Source organism: Toxotes jaculatrix, chromosome 4 (genome assembly GCF_017976425.1).
Source record: "Toxotes jaculatrix isolate fToxJac2 chromosome 4, fToxJac2.pri, whole genome shotgun sequence".
Taxonomy (NCBI): Eukaryota; Metazoa; Chordata; class Actinopteri; family Toxotidae; genus Toxotes; species Toxotes jaculatrix.
In genome coordinates, this window is record NC_054397.1 from 25507281 (window position 1) to 25528269 (window position 20989).

General features: G+C 42.0%; 2 protein-coding genes across 6 annotated transcripts in view; both read left to right on the forward strand.

The window, feature by feature from the left end:
- The first annotated feature begins 7265 nt into the window (after positions 1-7265).
- Positions 7266-11736, forward strand: krt97 (keratin 97). The gene is made up of 8 exons (XM_041036792.1): positions 7266-7736; positions 8545-8627; positions 8951-9107; positions 9904-10068; positions 10182-10307; positions 10611-10831; positions 11247-11269; positions 11361-11736. The coding sequence occupies exons 1-8, from the start codon at positions 7350-7352 to the stop codon at positions 11465-11467; spliced, it is 1269 nt and encodes a 422-aa protein (XP_040892726.1). The 5' UTR covers positions 7266-7349; the 3' UTR covers positions 11468-11736.
- Positions 11737-16040: 4304 nt separating this feature from the next.
- The window catches only part of rims1b (regulating synaptic membrane exocytosis 1b), a 64664-nt gene continuing 59715 nt past the window's right edge, over positions 16041-20989 (forward strand). For all 5 annotated transcript variants that reach the window (XM_041036793.1, XM_041036794.1, XM_041036796.1 and 2 more), the window contains exon 1: positions 16041-16207. In XM_041036793.1, the coding sequence (XP_040892727.1) occupies positions 16041-16207 (167 nt within the window). The remainder of the gene's footprint in view (positions 16208-20989) is intronic.

A 20989-nucleotide genomic window follows, 5' to 3' on the forward strand; every position in this document is an offset into this window, starting at 1 on the left:
GTCTACTACAACTCTGGTAAGCAAGCTAGCTCAGTCAGTGTCTAACATCACAATAAGCAAGACAGTTTATTCAACAGATGGATTTGTGCCACTGACTCCTGTCTCATTTACTGTCTGTCAGTTAATCCACCATCAAAGGAGGGTTCAATAAAAATGAAAGGTACAACAAAGCTATTCAGCTATAACAGTTTCCTCCACTGGCACTGGCATGACAGTCTGCTGTAGCACAATGGCATAATAATGTGTGTTCTCCTTTCATTTCTGTTACATAGTCTCACTATAAACCCCCAAACATGCTGTATGTTTTAAATTATGATTAGCTTACATCAAAAAATACATTAATCCAAAACTCTTTTCATGTCAAAGTACTGATTGATGCTTTAAGTGGGAATGGTACATTTAAATCAGAATCTATTTTAATATGCTCGAATTCTATAACTTATTTATACAGCACCGAATCATAACAGAAGTTATCTCGAGGCACTTTTACATCAGGTATAGACCGTACTCTTTATAATATTATTTACAGAGACCCAACATTTCCACCAAGAGCAAAGCTTGGTGACAGCGGCGAGGAATAACTCCCTTTGAACAGGTAGAAACCTTGAAGAGAACCTGGCTCATCGGGGGAGGCTCTGTCTGCCTCCACTGGTTGGGTTGAGAGAGTGAGGGAGAGGGAGAGAGAGAGAGAGAGAGAGAGAGAGAGAGAAAGAAGGGAGGAGGGGCAAACAAGAGCAGAAGGAAAGAGACCATGGCACAGTTCAGCTTCCATGTAATGATAATGATAATGATAGCAAGACTAAAAGTAATAAGAAGACAATAGTAGGATTAGTAACGGAACTAATAACTTTTCTTTCTGTGTGACTTTGACTTCAAAGAGCTGCCTTTGTCAGTTTGCAAATACCCGATCTGAGGATCTGCTTATCACAGGAGTTGCCTCCAGTGGGTAAACAAGTGTGCTTTGCTGAGAGGCAGGATGTGGGGATTATTAATACAGACAACTGAGCCAGCAGTGCTATCTGCTACAACCACTGTACAAATATTGTCTCTGTCTAGACTTTTATTAAACGACAGATGAGGAACAGCCAGCTGACATTCTCATGTGGTTTTGCTGACAGTTGGTCAGGGTTGCGGTTTTCATCCATCTGTATGGACAGAAAAAGAGAGAGGATTGATAGAGAGAGAGAGAGAGAGAGTGAGAGTGAGAGATTAAGAGAGAGAGGCAGAAAATGTCCAGCAGAGGATAGTAAAGGAGAATGTGTGGAAATTGGGAAACATTTTCATGTAAATTTTAATTATTAAACAAACACACACACACACACACACACACACACACACACACACACACACACACACACACACACACACACACACACACACACACACACACACACACACACACAGAGTAATCATCATCATCGTCATCGTTATGATGATGATGACAATTAGCACTGCAGTCAGTTGGAGAAACAACACCCATCAGGGCGTTGCAGGCAGCTGTATGCTGAGTGTCTGGGACAGATGATTTCTGCTGTGACTGTATGTGAGGAATGCCACCAAGCCTGTTTTTAGATGTTACATTGCTCCCACAAAGATCCAAGAAATAGCCTCTGTTGTACAACATTTGCTGGAGTGTTTGGCCAGAGGGACTCATGTGCTCGGAAACACAGGCAGTGACTTGTCAAATTTCAGGAGAAGAGGTGGAGGCACCAGAGGTCGACACTACCTGAGAGAATGAAAACAAATTATGCCAGGCTCAGGTTGTGGGTTTCACACTGAACAGTCTTTAACAGTCTCCTGTACCTGACCTTTGTGACTTTATATTCCTCTACCTCTGTTCCCCTCAGGGGTGGGTGCTAAGGAGCTCTTTGATTGTTACTCATTTGAACCTTCATTTTCTGGACATGGAGCCTTTTATTAAAGGTGTTGACTGACTTAACAAGAAACACCTGTCATGGGAACATATAATAGCTTTTGATCCATTCTCTAACAGTTATAATAATAACTCCATGTCAGGAGGTTTTTGTCCGTACATGATAGCGTTATGCAAATCACTTGAGTTCTGGATTGGAAGGTATTGTGGTTTAAATCCAAAACCACAGAAGGGATTATCTTCACATAAACTCTTTAGAAGACTGCTGTAGGGGCTATGTTCAGCTCAAGCATGTGCTTTGACTTGCAGTGTAAAGGCAGAAAAAGCAATAACAGCAGGTCTCACACTACCAAATCACTCAACCCACAACCCTCAGGACTTGTAGCTGTTCACGCACTCATTATTTATCCTTCTACTGAAAATAATCATTATGATCATTTTAGCTTTTAAAGCTGCACTAATTAACAGGGGTCAAATGACTGTGTATGTGAAAGGGGTCAATGATACACTTATTTATGTGGGTTTTTTGACTCCTTTCCCATTGGCAGTAAAAAGTTTGCTTCTTTTTTTCTGGTGTGTCACATTTGAGGTCACAAACACACGCAAACAGGGTTAGCAAATTAATTACTGTCACCTCGCTTTCTTGCCGATGTTGCATCCAACTCCCAAAACACGATGCACATCATAGTATTGCAGTGATCAAAAATTAGCATGTCCACCCAGGTGACAGTGGATTTCTAACACTTGCTGCAAAACTTTTATGGCACTTTATGCAACAAGTTATCTGTCAAGCCCCCCAGTGTGGGGAGGGGCTAAGACACACTGAGGCAGGGGAAACACTGAAAGTTCAAAATATTAAAACTTAACTGACTCAAAATAACTTTACAGAGTGTACAGACTATATAAGTATAATAGAGAGGACTAAGATAATTGAATTAATTCACTTGTGAACTATGTATTTTCACAGAAAATCTAACTTTTATAGTCACGTTCAATCATTTCAAACAAAATCAAAGGGGAAGGAGTTCCCTAGAAAAACAACAGGGAGGGATCAGTGATTGGTCGTTATGTATGCACAGCCACTGGTCATTCACATCACTGTTAGACTGCTAATTGGTCGACTGAATGTGCTGCCGCTCCCCTCCACTCACTGACCATTCAGTCCATTCACAGTATTAACCACATGTCATAAGACAGATACACTGGGGTTTTTAGGGTTTCCTCTAAGCACCTTAGCCTACGCCCCAATTAAAGGAAATTATGCTACAGAATACAAGGATGTTTTAGACAACAGTGCTGCCAACATTGTGGCAACAAGCCCTTCCCTGTTTAAACACACACCTTTGAACAAGTTGAGATCCATAAAGAAATGGTTTTCCCATGCAACTCAACTCAAGCTAATTTTGAATGAACTGGAACAGAGACTGAGAACCAGGCCTTATAGACCAACATCATTAATGTTGTTGTATGCATTAATGGCTGCCCTCATTAATGTTCAGCCGTCACGTATCAGTATATCTGGGCGTCCTCTTTTCATACTTTCGGCCATCATCAACTGAGATACTATCAGAACCAGTGTGTGCACATTTCCAGCCAAAAACTTTTCTTTTCTCTGTAAATTCTATCACCCAAACAATCAACACCTTCGCCTTTATTTTTGATCAAACCGGTGGGGGATGAAAAATCATGTGTGCACCATCTTCCCCGACAACCAGAAAAGCATCATGCCATACATTTCACAGGTTATAGCCTAGAAGACAAACAGCATTCAGATGAAAGAAATACCTCTGACGGTGTTTTACAACTACACATCGAAGGTGAACAGCTCAATTAATCTCACACATGCATGAGCCAGGCAGGGTGGCTCCTCCTGTTGAAAATTACCCCACACGGAGAGCAGAGTTATTCATCGTTCATTAGTGAACAATGTGTCATGCACATCCACTGTGAATTCTTCTTTGTGTGTGTTGTTTTAATATGATAATGGAAATAACCTCAAAGTCTGAGTGTTTTCCTTAAGGTTGTAAAGGAAAAATGAAACAGATTTTAAGAAGAGTTTCATATTTTGTATACATTGCTGATTTTATACCTTTTAAATGTTGAAAACCTGAGGGAACTCAGGTAATTAAAAAACAACCACATTAAAGTCAGTGTTTAACCATTAACTATTTGTATTATATTTCAAAAGAAGTACTGTGGCCTGGAAAACTATTATTCTTGTCCTAATCTGTTTGACATTTTGCACAGCGTCTCAGGGTTACACAATACTTCTCACAAAACAATTATACTAGGAGTGGTACACTTAGCTGTCACTCAGTGTAGTGTAGAATGAGGATGGGCAATTACTTCAGCTGAACAAGTCAGGGCTGTGTACTTGATGTTGTTACTCACAGTCAGTGGGGTCAGCAGAGGGGATGGTGGATGGGGTGTGTGTCCAGTCAGGTCACAAGGTTAACATTTGTGTGTTTGATCTGATCTGCCAGCATGACAACATCCAGAACAATAAACTATCAAGGCCGTTTGTGACTAACGAGGCATTCTGGGACAGCAGAGGCAGTGTAGAATAACACAGAGACCTCAATCACACCAGATTACTTTGGCTGTATTTAAACTCTGGCTTTGCAACATGACACAGGATCTTTTATCTTATATCTGTAGTTTACCCAGATCTTATGGAAAATTAATGACTCAGCAACATAAAATATCAGTTATTATTTTAATTATTATGCATAGATTACGAAACGATTAGCATTCCATTCTCACAGAAAATCAGACAGGTAATGTTTACGTTACTCAGCTTAGTTGTGTGATTACAATACAGGATGTTCCAATATGGACAGTTTTCTGTAACAATGCAGGGTTTTATGAGACTTCATTTAAAAACCAGCCACTTTCTCTGTTTTACATTCATTTTTGCTTATAGCCAACCAGGTAGTCAACTCACCACTAAATCTAAAGCATAAGCAGTGACTGGGAGAGAGTGTTTCCACCGTTTTCTGGAAGTAGCCATTTATTAACAACTAATGTCTCAACTACAACTAACTCAAATTGTGAATTTAGTTGAAAATTTCACCACTGACAGGGCTACACCCACAGGCTTTCATTGCACACCCTCATTACAAAGCACCAAAGATCAAACACTAGTTTGGGATCCTGTTTCAGTCTAATTTCAACGTGTCACTCAAACCTTGTTTTTAACGCTTGTCACTCTAAACCTAGTCTGAACCTGCATTAATTGGATTTTTTAGGCCACTTCAGCACACTGACATACAGTAAGAGAAACTCCCAATGCTGCTCCAGGGCAAACCATTATTTACTGGGTTTCATAAATTTCTCAGTTATTGTACACAATTTGAAAGGTAGCAAAACAAAACAAAACAAAACAAAACAAAACAAAAAAAAAGAAAAAACAAAAAAACCAAAAAACATTAAGAACCACAGAACACCTGATTACAGGGCAGCACCTGGTTGTCCAACCATTAACTACAGTATAACACCTGCCAATTACTTCTAATTGATCTATTTCACATGCTTCAAGTCGGTAATTATGAACAATTTAAACGATAATAAGACATACTTTGATAAATGTCTGCACTTACTAGAACAAACGTGTTTCATGGGAATTGGAGCCTATTCAGTTTCAGAGTGAGTGTCAGTTTTTAAAACAAGGCTGCTTGGCAGCGGTTGTTTTCACAGTTTCCGTGTTTATCCAAGAGTGTGCAACTGCTGCTGCCAAGATCAACTTTTACCTTCACTGCAGAACATTTTTTTGAACAGTAGACAGGCATTGCAATCTACATAGGAGACAAGAAGGAGGAATCTTAGCACCAACACGCTGTGGAAGTCAGTAATCCTGGATCCTAATACAACAACCTGCCACTGATAATCTAAATTAAAACATGCTGACAGACCGGCCAACGCACACCTGCCTGGATATGATCAGACCACAACATGGAATGAAATGAGCACTGTCCGAAGGAGAAATGCAGACCACTGTCTTTTTGGAAAAGGGGATTATGGAAGAAACACAAAGACTATTCATATCATTTATTCCTATGGTAACATAGGAATAAATGATATGCTTGTTACCTTTAACATCTAAATGTTAGTAAATTCATCACCTTCTTTGGAGTTCCCAAGAATTCATGTTAAAGCATGAGCTTGAAATGGTCAATTCACTGATCCAACTTTTTATGTCTGATTAATGGGTATATATATTTTAGAGTACACGCAAGTACTCACCCATAAAAGCTTATGCAATCTGAGCAGCAGCCCTAGGGAGCAATACTCTGCAACAAATATGTTTTCTGAGCAATTACAGTAGCTTTATGAGCTCTGAGATGTGTGCCTACACCTAATAGGAACATGTAATTTCATTTAAAGTAATGTCAGAAACAAAAGGGCTCCATGACAGGTCCTCAAGCTCCTTGGCAACAGAGGGATACCATAGTGTAAACACTAAAACATGCAAGTGTGGAAGAATATTTCCAGTAAGTTTGAATGTGTGCACAATGAATGAATGCATTAAATCGTTTTTCACTCAATGCACAGTATGCATAAAAAAGGACATATGGCTCACTGAGGTCAAATTTAAACAACATTTGTTGAATGTTTAAATAGTTTGCCCTTTGATATCTTTATGCATTACAGCTTTAATATGCCTAGCCTTTTTAGCCACTTTGTACCACTCTGGCTGTAGGGACAGCAGCGCTGGTAATCAGTCTTGGTCCAGAATGAATATATAAACAGCTATTCATCCTATTGCCATTAAACATTGTACAGACATGCATGGTCCCTCCTGCTTCTCCAGACATTTGCCATAGAACACCAGTCCCTGGTGTTCTATGGCAAATGTCAGTGGCCTCCACCTGTAAACACATTTCTGTTTTGGGGGTTGTCTCATTGTTACCCCTCTAGTGCACCTGTTGTTAATTCCATTAACACCAAAGCAGCTGAAACTTATTAACAACCCCCTCTGCTACTTAAATGACCAGATCTATATCCCAGAAGTTTAATTGACTTGATACTATACTTTGATTAAAAAGTGTTCCTTTAATTTTTTTGAGCAGTGTAGTTAAAATCATTCTGTGAGAGATCAGAGTAAATTAACTCAGGTCTGCCTATAAAAGGAAAACTACTCTTCTACTTCCGGCTGAGATTAAGTGTAACAGACAGGTTGATTAAAGGTGACATCTGGAATGAAAAATGACTCACTCACCGAAATGTGCCCTGACAACCGTTAAATATCGTGACCAGTAAACCTGAATGCCAACCGGCCACGCCTTGGGCGGCCACACCTCTGATGGTGGCGATCAGCATCTTTCCGTCTGGCCTACCTGTTCGGCCGCACCCACCTCCAGGGAGGAGGCTATAAAATATAGGCCTCCAGGCTGCTTCAGCATCAGCGACTCCGCACCACGACAAGGGTTTGACTAGTTCCAGTGAGCACTGCACCCGAGTCAGAGCAGAAGTCACCATGACCGCCAGACTGTACACTGGATTCTCCACCTCGTCCCTGTCCTCAGCTCCCTTAATGATAGGCTCCAAGCGGGGTACGAGCGTCTACGGCGGTGCAGGTGGTGCAAACGTCCGTGTGTCCTACGCCTCCAAAGCCTATGGCTCCGGCTTTGACCTGGCATCGGCGCTCGGAGGTGACAACGGCAGTTTCTCCGTTTCAGGCAGCGAGAAATTTACCATGCAGAACCTCAATGACCGCCTGGCCGCCTACCTGGAAAAGGTGCGCTCTCTGGAGTCCACCAATGCGCAGCTGGAGCGTCAGATCCGCGAGTGGTACGAGAAACAGACCCCCACCGTCAGGGACTACAGCAAGTATCAGGCAGTGATCGACGACCTGCGCAAAAAGGTGAGCTTTCCCCTTCCCACACTTTCATGAATATGAAACGAAACGTCTTTAATTATATAAAGACCTTTCATTTCCCACTGTAAAATAATGTTAATACTAATAATGAAAGTATAAATATAATAAAACGATAATCTATAAAAAAAATACTAATAATAAATAATAACTTTGCAGTCCTAATACTCATCATTTGGGATCAAAAAAAGTTGTTAAACCAGTACCTAAAATAAAGATGAATAATTTGCTCATGTATATCCTGTTAAAACTTCATCTTCATATAACCTAATGCACTGCATCAAGATTAAGGTGGGAGAACAGAGCTGAAGGTGTGTTTATCCTCCACACATAACATACTGTATGTTGATTCACTCATTAAAGTCTAGCCAGCAGTATCACTCAGTCATGTGCCCTCAGAATGTGGATCAGCGAAACCAGGGGGAATTCTGAGTTATCATAAAATATCAGGAGCAGCATGGATAATGTAGCAGTATGTGTTAGTTGGGGCACTAATTTTTAAAACTAAAACCCTTTATTCATTTTTTTTGTTTCTCACTAGCACCTGCAAACTCTGTCAACAGCAATGCTTAACACTTGATGACTAAATGTGATATTTATCTGATCCCATCCAGAGTTCACAACAGGCTCAGCGGATTTCAAGTTAGGCGTACAGAAAACTATTTTACTTATCAACAAAATCTGGCTGACTCACATTCTAGATGATGAACCGCTAACACACCTTCGTAGTGATATTATATGTGGATAAGAAGCCACTGACAGTGCCTCTGTTTTTTTTTTTTTTTTCCCCCCCCAGATAAATGTTGCCACACAGGACAATGCCAGGCTGATGCTGCAGATTGACAATGCCAGACTGGCAGCAGAGGACTTCAGAATCAAGTGAGTGGAAGGGTTATGTCAGAGATTATAGCATGTTGCCACTGCGTGATAAAATCCTAATTAGCATTACTTTGTTTTATAACGACAGAAGTCTGGAACTTGAGCGATGTAATGACTTGCAGCATTATAACACGACATCACATGTTGGTTTAGTCAATTCAGGATATGTGGACATATTGTCACAGGGGTGTAACGGTCAACAGAGTGATTAAACAGGTGTGACTGGTTTTCGTTGAGCTTCACCATGGTTTTTTTTTGTTGTTGGTTTTAACAATAATTGAGCGGGTGCAGTAACATGAACCTCCATGCTGCTTTCCTCGCAGGTTTGAGAATGAAATGGCAGTGCGCATGTCAGTGGAGGCAGACATTGCCGGACTCCGCAAGGTTCTTGATGACCTGACCATTGCCCGGTCTGACCTGGAGATGCAGGTGGAGGGCTTGAAGGAGGAGCTGGTCTTCCTGAAGAAGAACCATGCAGAGGTGAGAGCTCTGCTGTTAGGAACGGCATCTCACCATCTCTGTGAGCCCACCTAATAAGAACAAATCAGCCTCAGTATCTTCATGCTTATAATTTCTACAGAGGATAGACAGTTTCTTTGCTTGACCAGAAGGGAGTATGATCCATTCCAGTCCTGAGAACAGAGGTTAAGAACAACACTAATATAGTGTCTCATGAGACAGTGAGTCCCCTATTTGCCAAATGCCTCCCAATACAAACAAACTTGTTTGGATTGTCTGTTGTTCCTTCAAGTTGTGTAACTCAAAGCCAGCGGTGCCACTGGCCCCAGGGTGCTGCCAAAAACAATGTCCCATAAGAGATCATCTGATTGTAAGACCTCTCAGATGAGTCTGTTTGCTTATGGAGCTGTTGAAAATTGTTTCCTAAACCTCATCAACATGAAAAACACCTAAATATATCACATAAGGTTTCATTTTGAGAAGCAAGTTATAAAGTCAGTGAACTGACTCAGTAATGTCAGTTATACAATATCTATCTATTTAAAGTTACATTAACATTCACTAACATCAGCCAATGTAAGCTACAGGTCATACCAGACAAAGTAAGGCTGTAGTAGTCAAACCTGAGTGTACTCAGTTGAGCAAAGTGTGGTTTATTGTTTCTGTTTTAAGGGTAAGAATGTGTTATTTCTTCTTTCACAAGTTACATAGTCCAGCTTTAACGGTGGTCCAGACTGTCTCAGGAGTCCATTCCTTCTTTTGATCTCCATGTGACTTCTATCGTTGACCTCCCTGACCTCTGACTGTCATCCTGCAGGAGCTTGCAGCCTTGCGCGGCCAAGTTAACACCAGCTCTGTGAACGTGGAGGTGGACGCCAAGCCCCAGGAGGATCTGAGCAGGGTCATGGAGGAGATGAGAGCTCAGTATGAGGCCATCAATGATAAGAACCGCCGCGAAATGGAGGCCTGGTACAAGGTCAAGGTGAGGGGAGCGAGACAATACACTAAACCTCATAAAACCATGTTCATATCATCATCATCTCATTACCTGAATAGCATTTTGACCATTTTCATGTTGAATTCGATGTCCTCCAGTTTGATGACCTGAACAAGCAGGTGGCAACCAGCACAGAGACCCTCCAGACCTCCCGCAGTGAGATCAGTGAGCTCAAGCGGACCCTGCAGGCCCTGGAGATTGAGCTACAGTCCCAGCTCAGCCTGGTATGGCAGATCCCACATGCACATAAAGAGCTGCATCACACATTTTCAGCCAGTATTTTTATTATTTACTACAATACAGCATTCATCTATCTGACCTGTTGCATTGCTCAACAGTAACGCTGTCATCTTAAGTTACCGTGGTGTGTGCAACACACATAGCAAACATATTTGTGACTATACACACTATAAATAGCAGTCAGTAAACCTGTTTTTTTGCACCTTAGGCAACTTAACTGGGAAGAGGAATTAGAAAACAAGCAATTAGTGCTCCGTAACTAACTTTTTGTTTTGTCAACCGTGAAGAAATCTGCCTTGGAGGGCACATTGACAGAGACAGAGTCCCGCTACAGCCTGCAGCTTAGCCAGCTGCAGGCCATGGTCAACTCCCTGGAGAACGAGCTCAGCCGGGTGAGGACGGACATCGAGAGGCAGGCCACAGAATACCAGGTGCTTCTCGACATTAAGACCAGGCTGGAGATGGAGATTGCTGAGTACAGGAGGCTGCTGGATGGAGAGGATCAAAAGTAAGGATCTGTAAATTCTGTTTTGGGAAAAATTCAATTCAATTCAATTGGATTAGAAGTTCAACACCACTGTCACGTCTGTGCGCTAAACATCAAGCCAGGCAGTTAGCTAAGGGGGAAACAGTAAGCCCAGCTCTGTCCCAAGGTAACAAACTCCAGCACCTATACAGCTCAGAAATTAACACATTTAACACATATTAACTAAACAAGATATTTTACCTTTGGTCAGATCCAGGCAAGCTGTTTTCTCCTTCCTTCTCATCTGATTTTTAATATAATAAAATAGAATAAAGTGTATGTCTAAAAACTCCAAACTACTCCTTTAAGATGTGTATTATCTGTGTTTTGAGTGGTAAGAATAGTATAGAGAAAATAACTTTTGCCTAATTTCTTGTCTTTTTGTTTTATCTTCCAGGAAAACTGTTGTAGAGGTTAAACGTAAGTAGACATCACCGTTGTGTTTTTAGCTCTTTGCCTACTGAAATGAAATATGCCACAGATATCATTTTGTTTCTGATTTCCTCTACAGATCAACCAGTCATAACCCAGAGGAGGAAAGTGGTGATTGAGGAAATCGTTGATGGAAAAGTAGTTTCCCGCACAGAGGATGTGGACACAGAGGTCATCAGCAAGTAGACGGACTGCATCCCAACAGATCTGGGTCAGATAATAAATCAGGAAAGAAATTAAGAGGCGTTCCTGTATTCTGAAGTCTACTAAAATGAACCAGGAAAAGAGTTATTTATTTATTCCACCCAGGTCTGAAATCCATCCCCAAATCCATTATACTTCTCTACTTCTGCAGTGTCATTTGAATGCGGTGTGATTTATTGTCAGAAAATATTTATTCTGATTGTCAAAAAAAAAAAAGCTAACCAATAAAATGTTTTTTAAATGTGTAAGAAGAATGTGTAGGTGTTGGAAATGGAACTATATGTATATTGTGCCAGAATAAAATGAAAACATACCAGTTATCCAAAATCCACTGAAAGCAACTATACAGATGGCCCTCCAGCATGATGAAATACCAGATTTACACATGAGATGGTGCTGTGTGCCTCAGAGAGGAAATGCACTTGGGTAACACTGAGGCCTTTCGGTGTATCACCATTGGACTGAACTGATACACAGAGTGATAAAAGAAAGTGATGTCTATCTAATTTGTGTGGTGTGTTGTTTCAGACCAGAGGAGCTGTAGGTCATTGCAATCCTATTAGCATAAACAAAGTATACCTCTGTTCAGATGATTGGCAGTCTCTGTGATGCAGGCATTGATCTAAATGAAGACCACAGTTCCCATAAACCCTCTGCTCATCTTTGTTTTTTCAGTTTTCTCAAGAGAATAAACATCTACCTTCCACTTGTTTCATCTCCATCTGCACAAAAATATTAAAGCCATAAAGAAGGATTTATGCTATTGTGTTCAATGTCACATGTGGTTTTCTGTTTAACATTCCTTTGTAGGAGATAATAAGATGATATGCAGCTCATCAGATGGCTTCTGTTGTTTTGCTGCAGGGTTATTTTAACACTCAGAGATTGTTGGCTTTACTTTCTTCCCTGATCTTTGCCAATGTTTATACAAGTCCAAACTAGCAGAGTTCATTTAATCTTTCTTTGAGGCTAATGTTCCTCAGAAGGATATTTACACCCCACATAAATTACTGTCATTTGTGATTTCAATTGACACCTAAAGTGAGACAATGTGACTTCTGAAAGAAGAAATAAAGAAATAAAGAGCTGAGTTCATGAGCAATAATACAGCACTGCTCAATTCAAAACACTCAGGGGGTTTTGCAGCTATTCCTAGCTGACTGTTCAAAATGTATTTGCAGGGATAGATGGGGTCAGGAAAGGGTGAGGATATGTATTTCTCTATTTGCTAAAGTGAGAGTATTCTGATTACCACTTGACATTATCCTTTAACTGTGACTTGTGGCAACAATGGCCACTGTTCAAAACAAAGTTGCAGTCTACTACTGCTACTACTACTAACTTCCTAGTAGTGCAGAGGTCGACATAGTCTCCCTGTACATGCAGTGTTCTCATCTCTACACTAGATGTCAGTATATTAATAATGTTGAGGGCTTTGCTGTTCAATTCTGACACTTGACTATGGGCAGTATGGAGCTGACCTCTGGTTTCTTTGTGGAAATCCTCCTTATAGGGTAGAAACTTGTTTCCTTTATATCATGATCAGAATGCAGTCAAACCAAAGATAAGAATTTTTATCCATTGATGAATATTATGGAAACGTGTCCCTGACAACATGGCAGCATTTCATATAGCTCATCAAACACCTGTAACAATATTAAAGATATCATCATAAACAAGAGGTTTAGGGTTCTTGGTTCCTCCCCTGTACTTTAAAGCTTAATGCTCAGCTCAGAGGGTCTGTTCTATGCTGAAAGAAAAACTGAATAAACCTTATTTAGCATTAATTTTGGTAACAAATTCTGCAACATTACATTTAAAAGATACGGTGCAGATTTGCGTCAGTTTGTGTTTGTGTTTGTTTTTCCCTGTTTCATCATTTTAACATTACTTTGACATGCATTTTTTCAAATTAAAGGCTTCTGATGGAAATGCTTGGAATTCATTATTTGTTCTGCTTGACAATATATACATTTAATAAATCAGTTTAACCTCTCAAATACTGAAAAATTCTTTCATCAAAGCTTTTGAGCAAAAATCCTTAATACACCTGTGTGACATTTTGACAGGGGGGCTTCATAGTCACTGACATCCAGCAGGGGGCTCTCTAACCAGCAGCACCAGACACAAAATTCTCTCTGATTTTCTTATTTATTTCCAGCATTTTCGGTTTTCACAAAAAGAGCATCCCCTGAGAGAATGAGATGGTATTTATTCTGAAAGAAGTGAATATACAGTTATGTATGTTTTGGTGGTGATAGGTAAATCTGTCTATTCTTTTTCTTCTTTTTCACTCACAAGGAGGAATAAGGTCTCTACTCATTTGCAGCCTCTCAGAGCCATGCTGTGAGTTGTCTTCCACACACTACATTTGTACAGTAACCACTTGAATTTTTCTCTCTCTATATATTAATATATAGAGAGCTAATTGCCATGCCCTGTCTGTCACAGATGTGGTTCCAGTCTCTTTGATTGTAATTTCATTACTTTTACGCCCGTCACTGATTTGGGGCTGATCATTGTTGTGTTGCACTTTTTTGTCCATTTATAATATATTTTATCTTGTGTTTTAAATCATTTTTATTCTCAATTTAGGTATACTACTTCAAGCACTTTGAATTGCCTCTGTTTTTGAAAGATACTATAGTATACTATATAGGTAAACTTCCCTTCAGTAGAATTAAACAGTGAAAATCTGACTTTACGAATCATCTCGTGCTTTTCTAAGGCATTAATTATTTTACAGCTGGGAGAGATGCATGTTATCCTGATAACTACAGCCTATGTGCTGAGTTTACCAATAACAAAGCATCCTTAGGTTTGACAGAGCAAAGTGTAGACCCATTACATCACAAGTCTGTCCTCCCACAGACTCCGCTCAGGAATTATTCACAGTCCAAGTTCTGCACCAAAGACCGGCTCCGTCGTAGCACGACTCTGTCACTCAGGGCGCGTGGTCCCCAGTCACGACCTAAATGATGACAAAATTCTGCACCAGGGGAAGCTGACGTCACCGCGGTACAGTCACCTCCTCGGTGATGTCACTTGACGGAGGCTGGGTGACAGCGGCAGCAGCAGCCGGGGTTAATGCCATCTGCTGGATGGACTCAGACACTCACCCGGCATTACGTCATCGGGGAGAAACCGGTGCCAGCGCCGGATCGGTATAGCCTGAGAGTCTGGATCTGAATGCAAAACGAGCGTGGGGGGGGGGGGATGGCCTGTAGTAACTGAGGCTATTATTGGACAGGAGCTGTTTGATCGAACAGGGAGCTTCACCCTCTCTAAGATCAGCTGACAACTGTGAGAACAGCTCTTAAAAGTTTACAGGGATCCCGGAAACGGAGCCATACTCCATCGCATTACAGCTACATTGTCTATTTGAAACAATAAGAAGAGTTAACCTGTAAGCCAAGATAAAATAAACTAAGATAAGATAAAACTGCTAATTTTACATCTGACGAAGGGAAGTAGAAATGTGACTTTTTGCCAAATACTGGCAGATGTACAATGATGTTGATCAACGTGCGTTGTGCCTGTAGAAATGTAAAAAAAAAAAAACCCCAAAAAACAAAGGTTCAGATTAACAAACAAAGGTTCATTTTAAGATTAAAAAAAAAAAAAAAAAAAAAGCAGAGAACAGAAAACCTCTGTTCAGACGAGCTGTCCATGGTGCTGAAACCAACGAATGACTAAAACCAGGACTGACAAAAAACTGGCAGAGACCTGAAGTTAATCATCTGTGTGTTTTCGCTGCAACATAAGCTACACGTGGTTTATACAACTGTCCTTAATGTGTAATTTATTTGAACCGGAAAAATACTAAAAGGCGCGAGAATAGGCAATTAAGGTGGGTTACACAGCCCTCGTGCGCCTTCGAACTTTGTGCGCCAAATGTGTGCGTGAATTTGCGCGTGTGTGATGAATAAAAAACTCGGACGTGTGTACGTGTAGCTGCGCTTGCATGTGATGATGGTGAGGACCCCATTCTCACATGAGTAAGCGCGCCTCCACCAAAAAAAAGGGAGAGGAAGGAGGGCTGCATTCCCATTGACTGCGAGAGAGAGAGAGAGAGAGAGGGAGAGAGAGAGAGAGAGAGAGAGAGAGAGAGAGAGAGAGAGAGAGGAGAAGCAGCAGGGACTCCGCCTATACCGCTCGACATCCTGCTCTAGTCCGACGACGGCGGAGAGACCACAAATCAGCCGAGCGAACCAGGGGCCCCTCAGCTCGACTCAAATCCCGGCGTGAAAAAACGGAGATGGGCTCCCCGTGAATCCGGGCGGTGGAGGGGAGAGGAGGGCAGGCGGGGGGTGGGGGGGAACGACGACGAGAGTGTGGTGGGAGAAACACCCAGAGAGAGGACAAACAAAAGCACAACCGAGGGTGCCTGCAACCATGAGCGGCTTGCACTATTCGCCAGGGCTGCGGCTGCCGCTGCCGCTTTGCCCGCGGACCATGTCGTGAGGTGTGGCTCGGAAACGTTCCGGGGAACCTGTCAGCCGAAACGACACGCCGAGGAGGAGGAGGAGGAGGTGGGGTGGTGGTGGTGGAAAAGATGTCCGCCTCGGTGGGGCCCCAGGGCGGCCCTCGCCCACCCACCGTGCCACCATCCATGCCGGATCTGCCGGACCTCAGCCACCTCACCGAGGAGGAGAGGAAGATCATCATGGCAGTGATGGCTCGGCAAAAGGAGGAAGAGGAGAAAGAACAAGCCATGCTAAAGTAAGGACAACATTTTTCCTTTTCCCTGGAACTTAAAAGGCGTAACGCATAGCAATCCCCGGTAGAAAGATGTCCCTTGAACACTAATGAGGACCCAGTATTACCAGTGTGGTGGTCAACATCACACACCCATCACAACCAGTAACCAGTAGCCGATTCATTTCCTCTGTTCTGCCATTATTTCTCACTTGTAGGTTCGTCTTAAGGAGGTGGTGTGCTGTGGTGGTGCCACCCACCCCCCTCCCAAAAAATGACCCACCAATATAAAGGCACAGTAGAGCAGTAACAGCTTAGGATGTGTTTCTAAAAGAAGTCAGCATCACCAGAAATGTGTGGAGCGGATCTGAGGGTTGATGCTGTTGGAATCAATCAATAAATTAAAACAACATACAGTCACAGTCAATGGAGATGACCCGAAACAGGGTCAAACGTGTTACAGGTGTAGATAGGGCCGTGAGGACGGGGTGTGACAGCGCTGGTGGAGGTGGTGGGGGCTGGGGATGAATCATAGCATTATGCATCCTTCACCCACTCGTTTTCATCAATGGGGACTGCACCCCATCCCTCAGTTTACACATCCAGCACCGCGCTGCTTTTCCCTTTACGCACGCATGCAGGCTGGAGTGGCTTTATCGGTTTAGATTTTTGCAACCGAGGAGTGAATGTGTGCGTCTGTGTATGTGTGTGTGTGTGTGAGAGAGAGAGAGAGAGAGAGAGAGAGAGAGAGAGAGAGAAAGAGAGAGAGAAAGAGAGAGAAGGAGAGAGAGAGAAACTGCTTTGACAATAATGGCAACAACTATGACATTATAGCTCACAGGCCTGGAGCGACACAAACCGTTTTATAAGCGGACGGTGGAGAGGCGGCGTGTACGAGCATTTGAGCTCCCTTCGGCAGAGAGGAGAAGATGGGGTGTGGTTGGGAATCTTAGCAGGCCTGAACCGGACACGATACAGACTAAAAGACCCCGACCACACTGTAGCACCTTAGAAAACCTTCCGCAAAATTGATCAAAAGGCGAACGATGGCCGAATACTGAGACTCTGTAGAAGACCAGTAACCAGTGAGACATCTCAGAGAGCTATAGGATGTACAGAAACTGTAAACCACTAAAGGAGCATTATGGCTGAAAAGCTAAAGGTCCCTTTAAACTCACTATCTGCACAGAGAGATGTTGAGATGTTAGACTACAGGGAGGACTGGGTGTGCTTCAGCTGCCTTTTACAAACGGTTTGTTACATTGCAGTTTGATCCCTCAGGGGTTTCCACCACAGGCGATGGCAATTTGAACCACCAGAGCCTTCACTGAGCTGGGCCTATATGCTAATCTGTCTCATCCACTCCTGCACTGAAACATGTGGGAGCCCTGTTTCTGTCCTCATAATGAAGGATGCTGCCGTTGCAGGCGTGCAGCATCCTATAAGCACTCTGGCTTGCTCTGATTCTAATGGCTGTTTTCATTTCCTGACTGCAACCTAAAGGGGAGCTGGGTGAGAGCTGCTTCAGGCCCCCTGAGAGGAAGTGATGTATTTAATGTTCCATGAGGCACAGGCTCAGGTTCAGTCAATAATGGCTTCATCATCTGGCTAATCATTGATGGGACCAGCACACAATGGACTTTCAGAAAACTGCTCCTATAATTGCTAGTTTTTGATATTTACAGTTTATTGCGCATGTTACTGTGCAAGATAGTGAGTGGATGTGAGGAGACTTGGCAAGACATACAGAGAGAGAGAAAACAGGAGTGATGTGTTGTTGTTATTAAGGAGAAAGCTTTACTTGGACTTTACATACATTCAAGGGTGCATGATGGGTAATATCAAAATGAATTTTATTACGCAAGACTCGTTTCTGGATGTGCGATTCTACATCTAGAAACATTTAGTTTCACTCCTACTTTAATATCCCTCCGGCTAAAAATCAGGCTCCATTTCTCATTGTTTGGTCATTTAGCTGATGCTGCTCTTCAACTGATGCTGCTAGAAAAATGAGCTCTAATTGCCAGAATGCTGACATTACCAGGAAGCAGGTACATCTGAATATACGGTAGTTTCATCATGTGAAGGTGAGGAAACATGTAGAGATGGAAATAGAATACTGCTTTTACCAAACTTGACTTATATGGGGCAGAGTAAATGAGTCAGGGATATGAAAGCAAGGAGGGAAGACATTTTCTTTTAATTTTGGACACTTTCATATGCTTGCACTGACCTCTTTTAGCTCAGATGAATCCTTATTAGCCATGTGGTTGTGGCACTTGTCACAAATGCTGTCACACCTGTGAAAGGCAGCCGCTGTCCCCCACAACAGACCAACAACTTCTCAAAAAGCCAGAGAGCGTGATTGTTATTTAGTTAAGCTTTATTAATTCTCTCTTATTCAAGAGAGAGCTTGGATCAAATTACATATACACACAATCACAATGATATGAATCAGTCACACAAACCACCCATCACATGCACAGACACACTAATTAAAACATTCAGACATACTGTTTCATGTATTAGAAAATCAGTCTGTGAAATCAGTGAAATGAATATCTAACTTCAGGGTGTGTTGTGTGTACTGAACAGTTATAAGCTTTAAATTTCACTGACAGGGTTTGATACCTAACAATGTAGATATCAGGACTTTGAAAATGAAAACACAGGGCTCAGTTTTCAAGCCCTCCAGATGTAGGTGATGACCATTTTTGTATATTTAGAGTGATGAATCAACTGTGAGTGTGTTTAATTGTGGCTAGTGGTTCAAGGGTAGTTGCAGTGCAGTGAAAATACAGTATAACTATATAATCTAGTGTAGACAGGCTATAATGTTTACTATATTTTTTTTTATTTGTTTGCTCTTGGGGCAGAAATCTGTTACAGTATGGTATAAGAAATGAACCAAAATGTTAGTTTATGAGCAGTGGAATAATTTGCCATCCATCCAGATTCCTATGTACTTCTAATAATGTATGGAATTAAAAATACTCAGTAGTAAATTCATGGTAGTGCGCAACAAATGTTAGAACTGTTTTGATGCCACAAACCAACAGGATTGCTGGAGAATTTTTCTCTCCTGAACCAAAAAGACACTGGCAGTAATGGATGGTACCATCTTAACTTAAGCAGTGAGCTTCATATAAGTAAAACCACAGTAAACGGCCTCATTAGGTCACGGAGCCACTGAATAGGCCTACACATTATTTTCACTGTTAGGCCATGCAGTTACAGCTTTTTAGAATTTCTACCAAACTTTTGCTATAATCTGTTTTCATATTATAATTTCTCTTATCATCATACAGTCTGCTAACACACAGGTGATCTTAGTCAACAAAGCTCAATTTGGTTCCAGACCTTTGGAGATGGGATTAAGAACGGAGATGTCCTCTTCCTGCTCTTTTTTTATGAATGTAAGATCATGAAAAAGAGAAATAGAAAAATGGCAACACACGTGGATTGGATTAACACATGTACATAGTACACTATTTGCATTATTGTATTCACTTTAACAAAGAAACCTCCTTTTATATAAAATTTATACAAGAAATTCATGTTCCTTGGCAGAGGTGGTCATAAATATCACGCCGACGACGCTTTACCCTAGCAGTGAGAATTCACATCTGAAAAGAACATTCTGTACCTCAAGACTATTCCACCTGGTCAGCACTGTCCAATGAGGCTGCGGCGTTGCCTGAGACCTGAGCAGCTGGCAGTGATAAGGTTATACTGATAGGGACTTTATCTGTCATGAGTTTAACCTCCAGCATGAGAGAAACTCAAGCGTCTGAGCCAGAACACCTGGTTCTGGGCTAATAATTTGCTCTGGTCAGGTCATGAGAAGGCAGCACCTGGGCTTTCCTTCACTGATTAACAGCTCTAATGAACACATTGTCCACATCTAATACACTATAGACTTCAGAGACTCCCTGCATTGACTCGCTAAACCTCCATTGACTTCCTAATCCAGAGGATGTTAGTGGAGGAGAGCTGTCATGCTGTGGGCAGTGAGCGAAATGCTGAACGCAGCAGTGACCAACCTCCCCGACTATATGACGTCAAAAAAAAAAACCCCTCATCTAAGCAAGACAGAAAATCTTTTCCCTGCAACCCAGTGCTCCAAGCTCACATCCACCCCTGGGAGCTTTTGTGGTTTCCAAAATGTAAATATAGAAACAATGTGTAAAATATTGATGCACTCAGCGGAGAAGTTGTAGACATTTCAGACGGAGGTGGACATACACACAGGGCCTTTAAGATCTGTGTGGTGGTGGGTGGGGGAGGCAAAGAGGTACAAATGAGCAGTATTAGTAGTAGTAACCCTTGAATTTACTAGAACTCATTTCTGGCTTCAGCATTATTTTTAGTAACATTTATTAAATTCTTTAACACTTTTCTTATCTATGGCACAATACAAGGTGCAGATTGGCCAGAGTTTGTTCCCTGACACCAGATGGGCAGAAGACGAAATCAGGACCTGGGGCTCAGGAGGACGGAGTGGGGGGAAGGATTTAGAGGTTTTAAGGATTAGAGCAGTGGAAAGAGAGAGAAAAGGGGAGACAGAAAGAATAGGAAGAGCTTCTGTAAGGGGTCCCCACACATACACACACACTGCTAATCTCTCTTTACCAGGGCTTCCCAAGGCTGCAGGCTACAGGGTGCATCTAAAGGGCAGCAAAGCCCCCCCCCCTCCCTGCCTGCTGTCTGATATGGCTGCTACTGTCCACCAAGAGGTCAGCTGTAGATTGGTGACAAGGTCAAAAGCAGCCTGGGCTGTCACTTTTTAAGGGAAATGGCTTGACT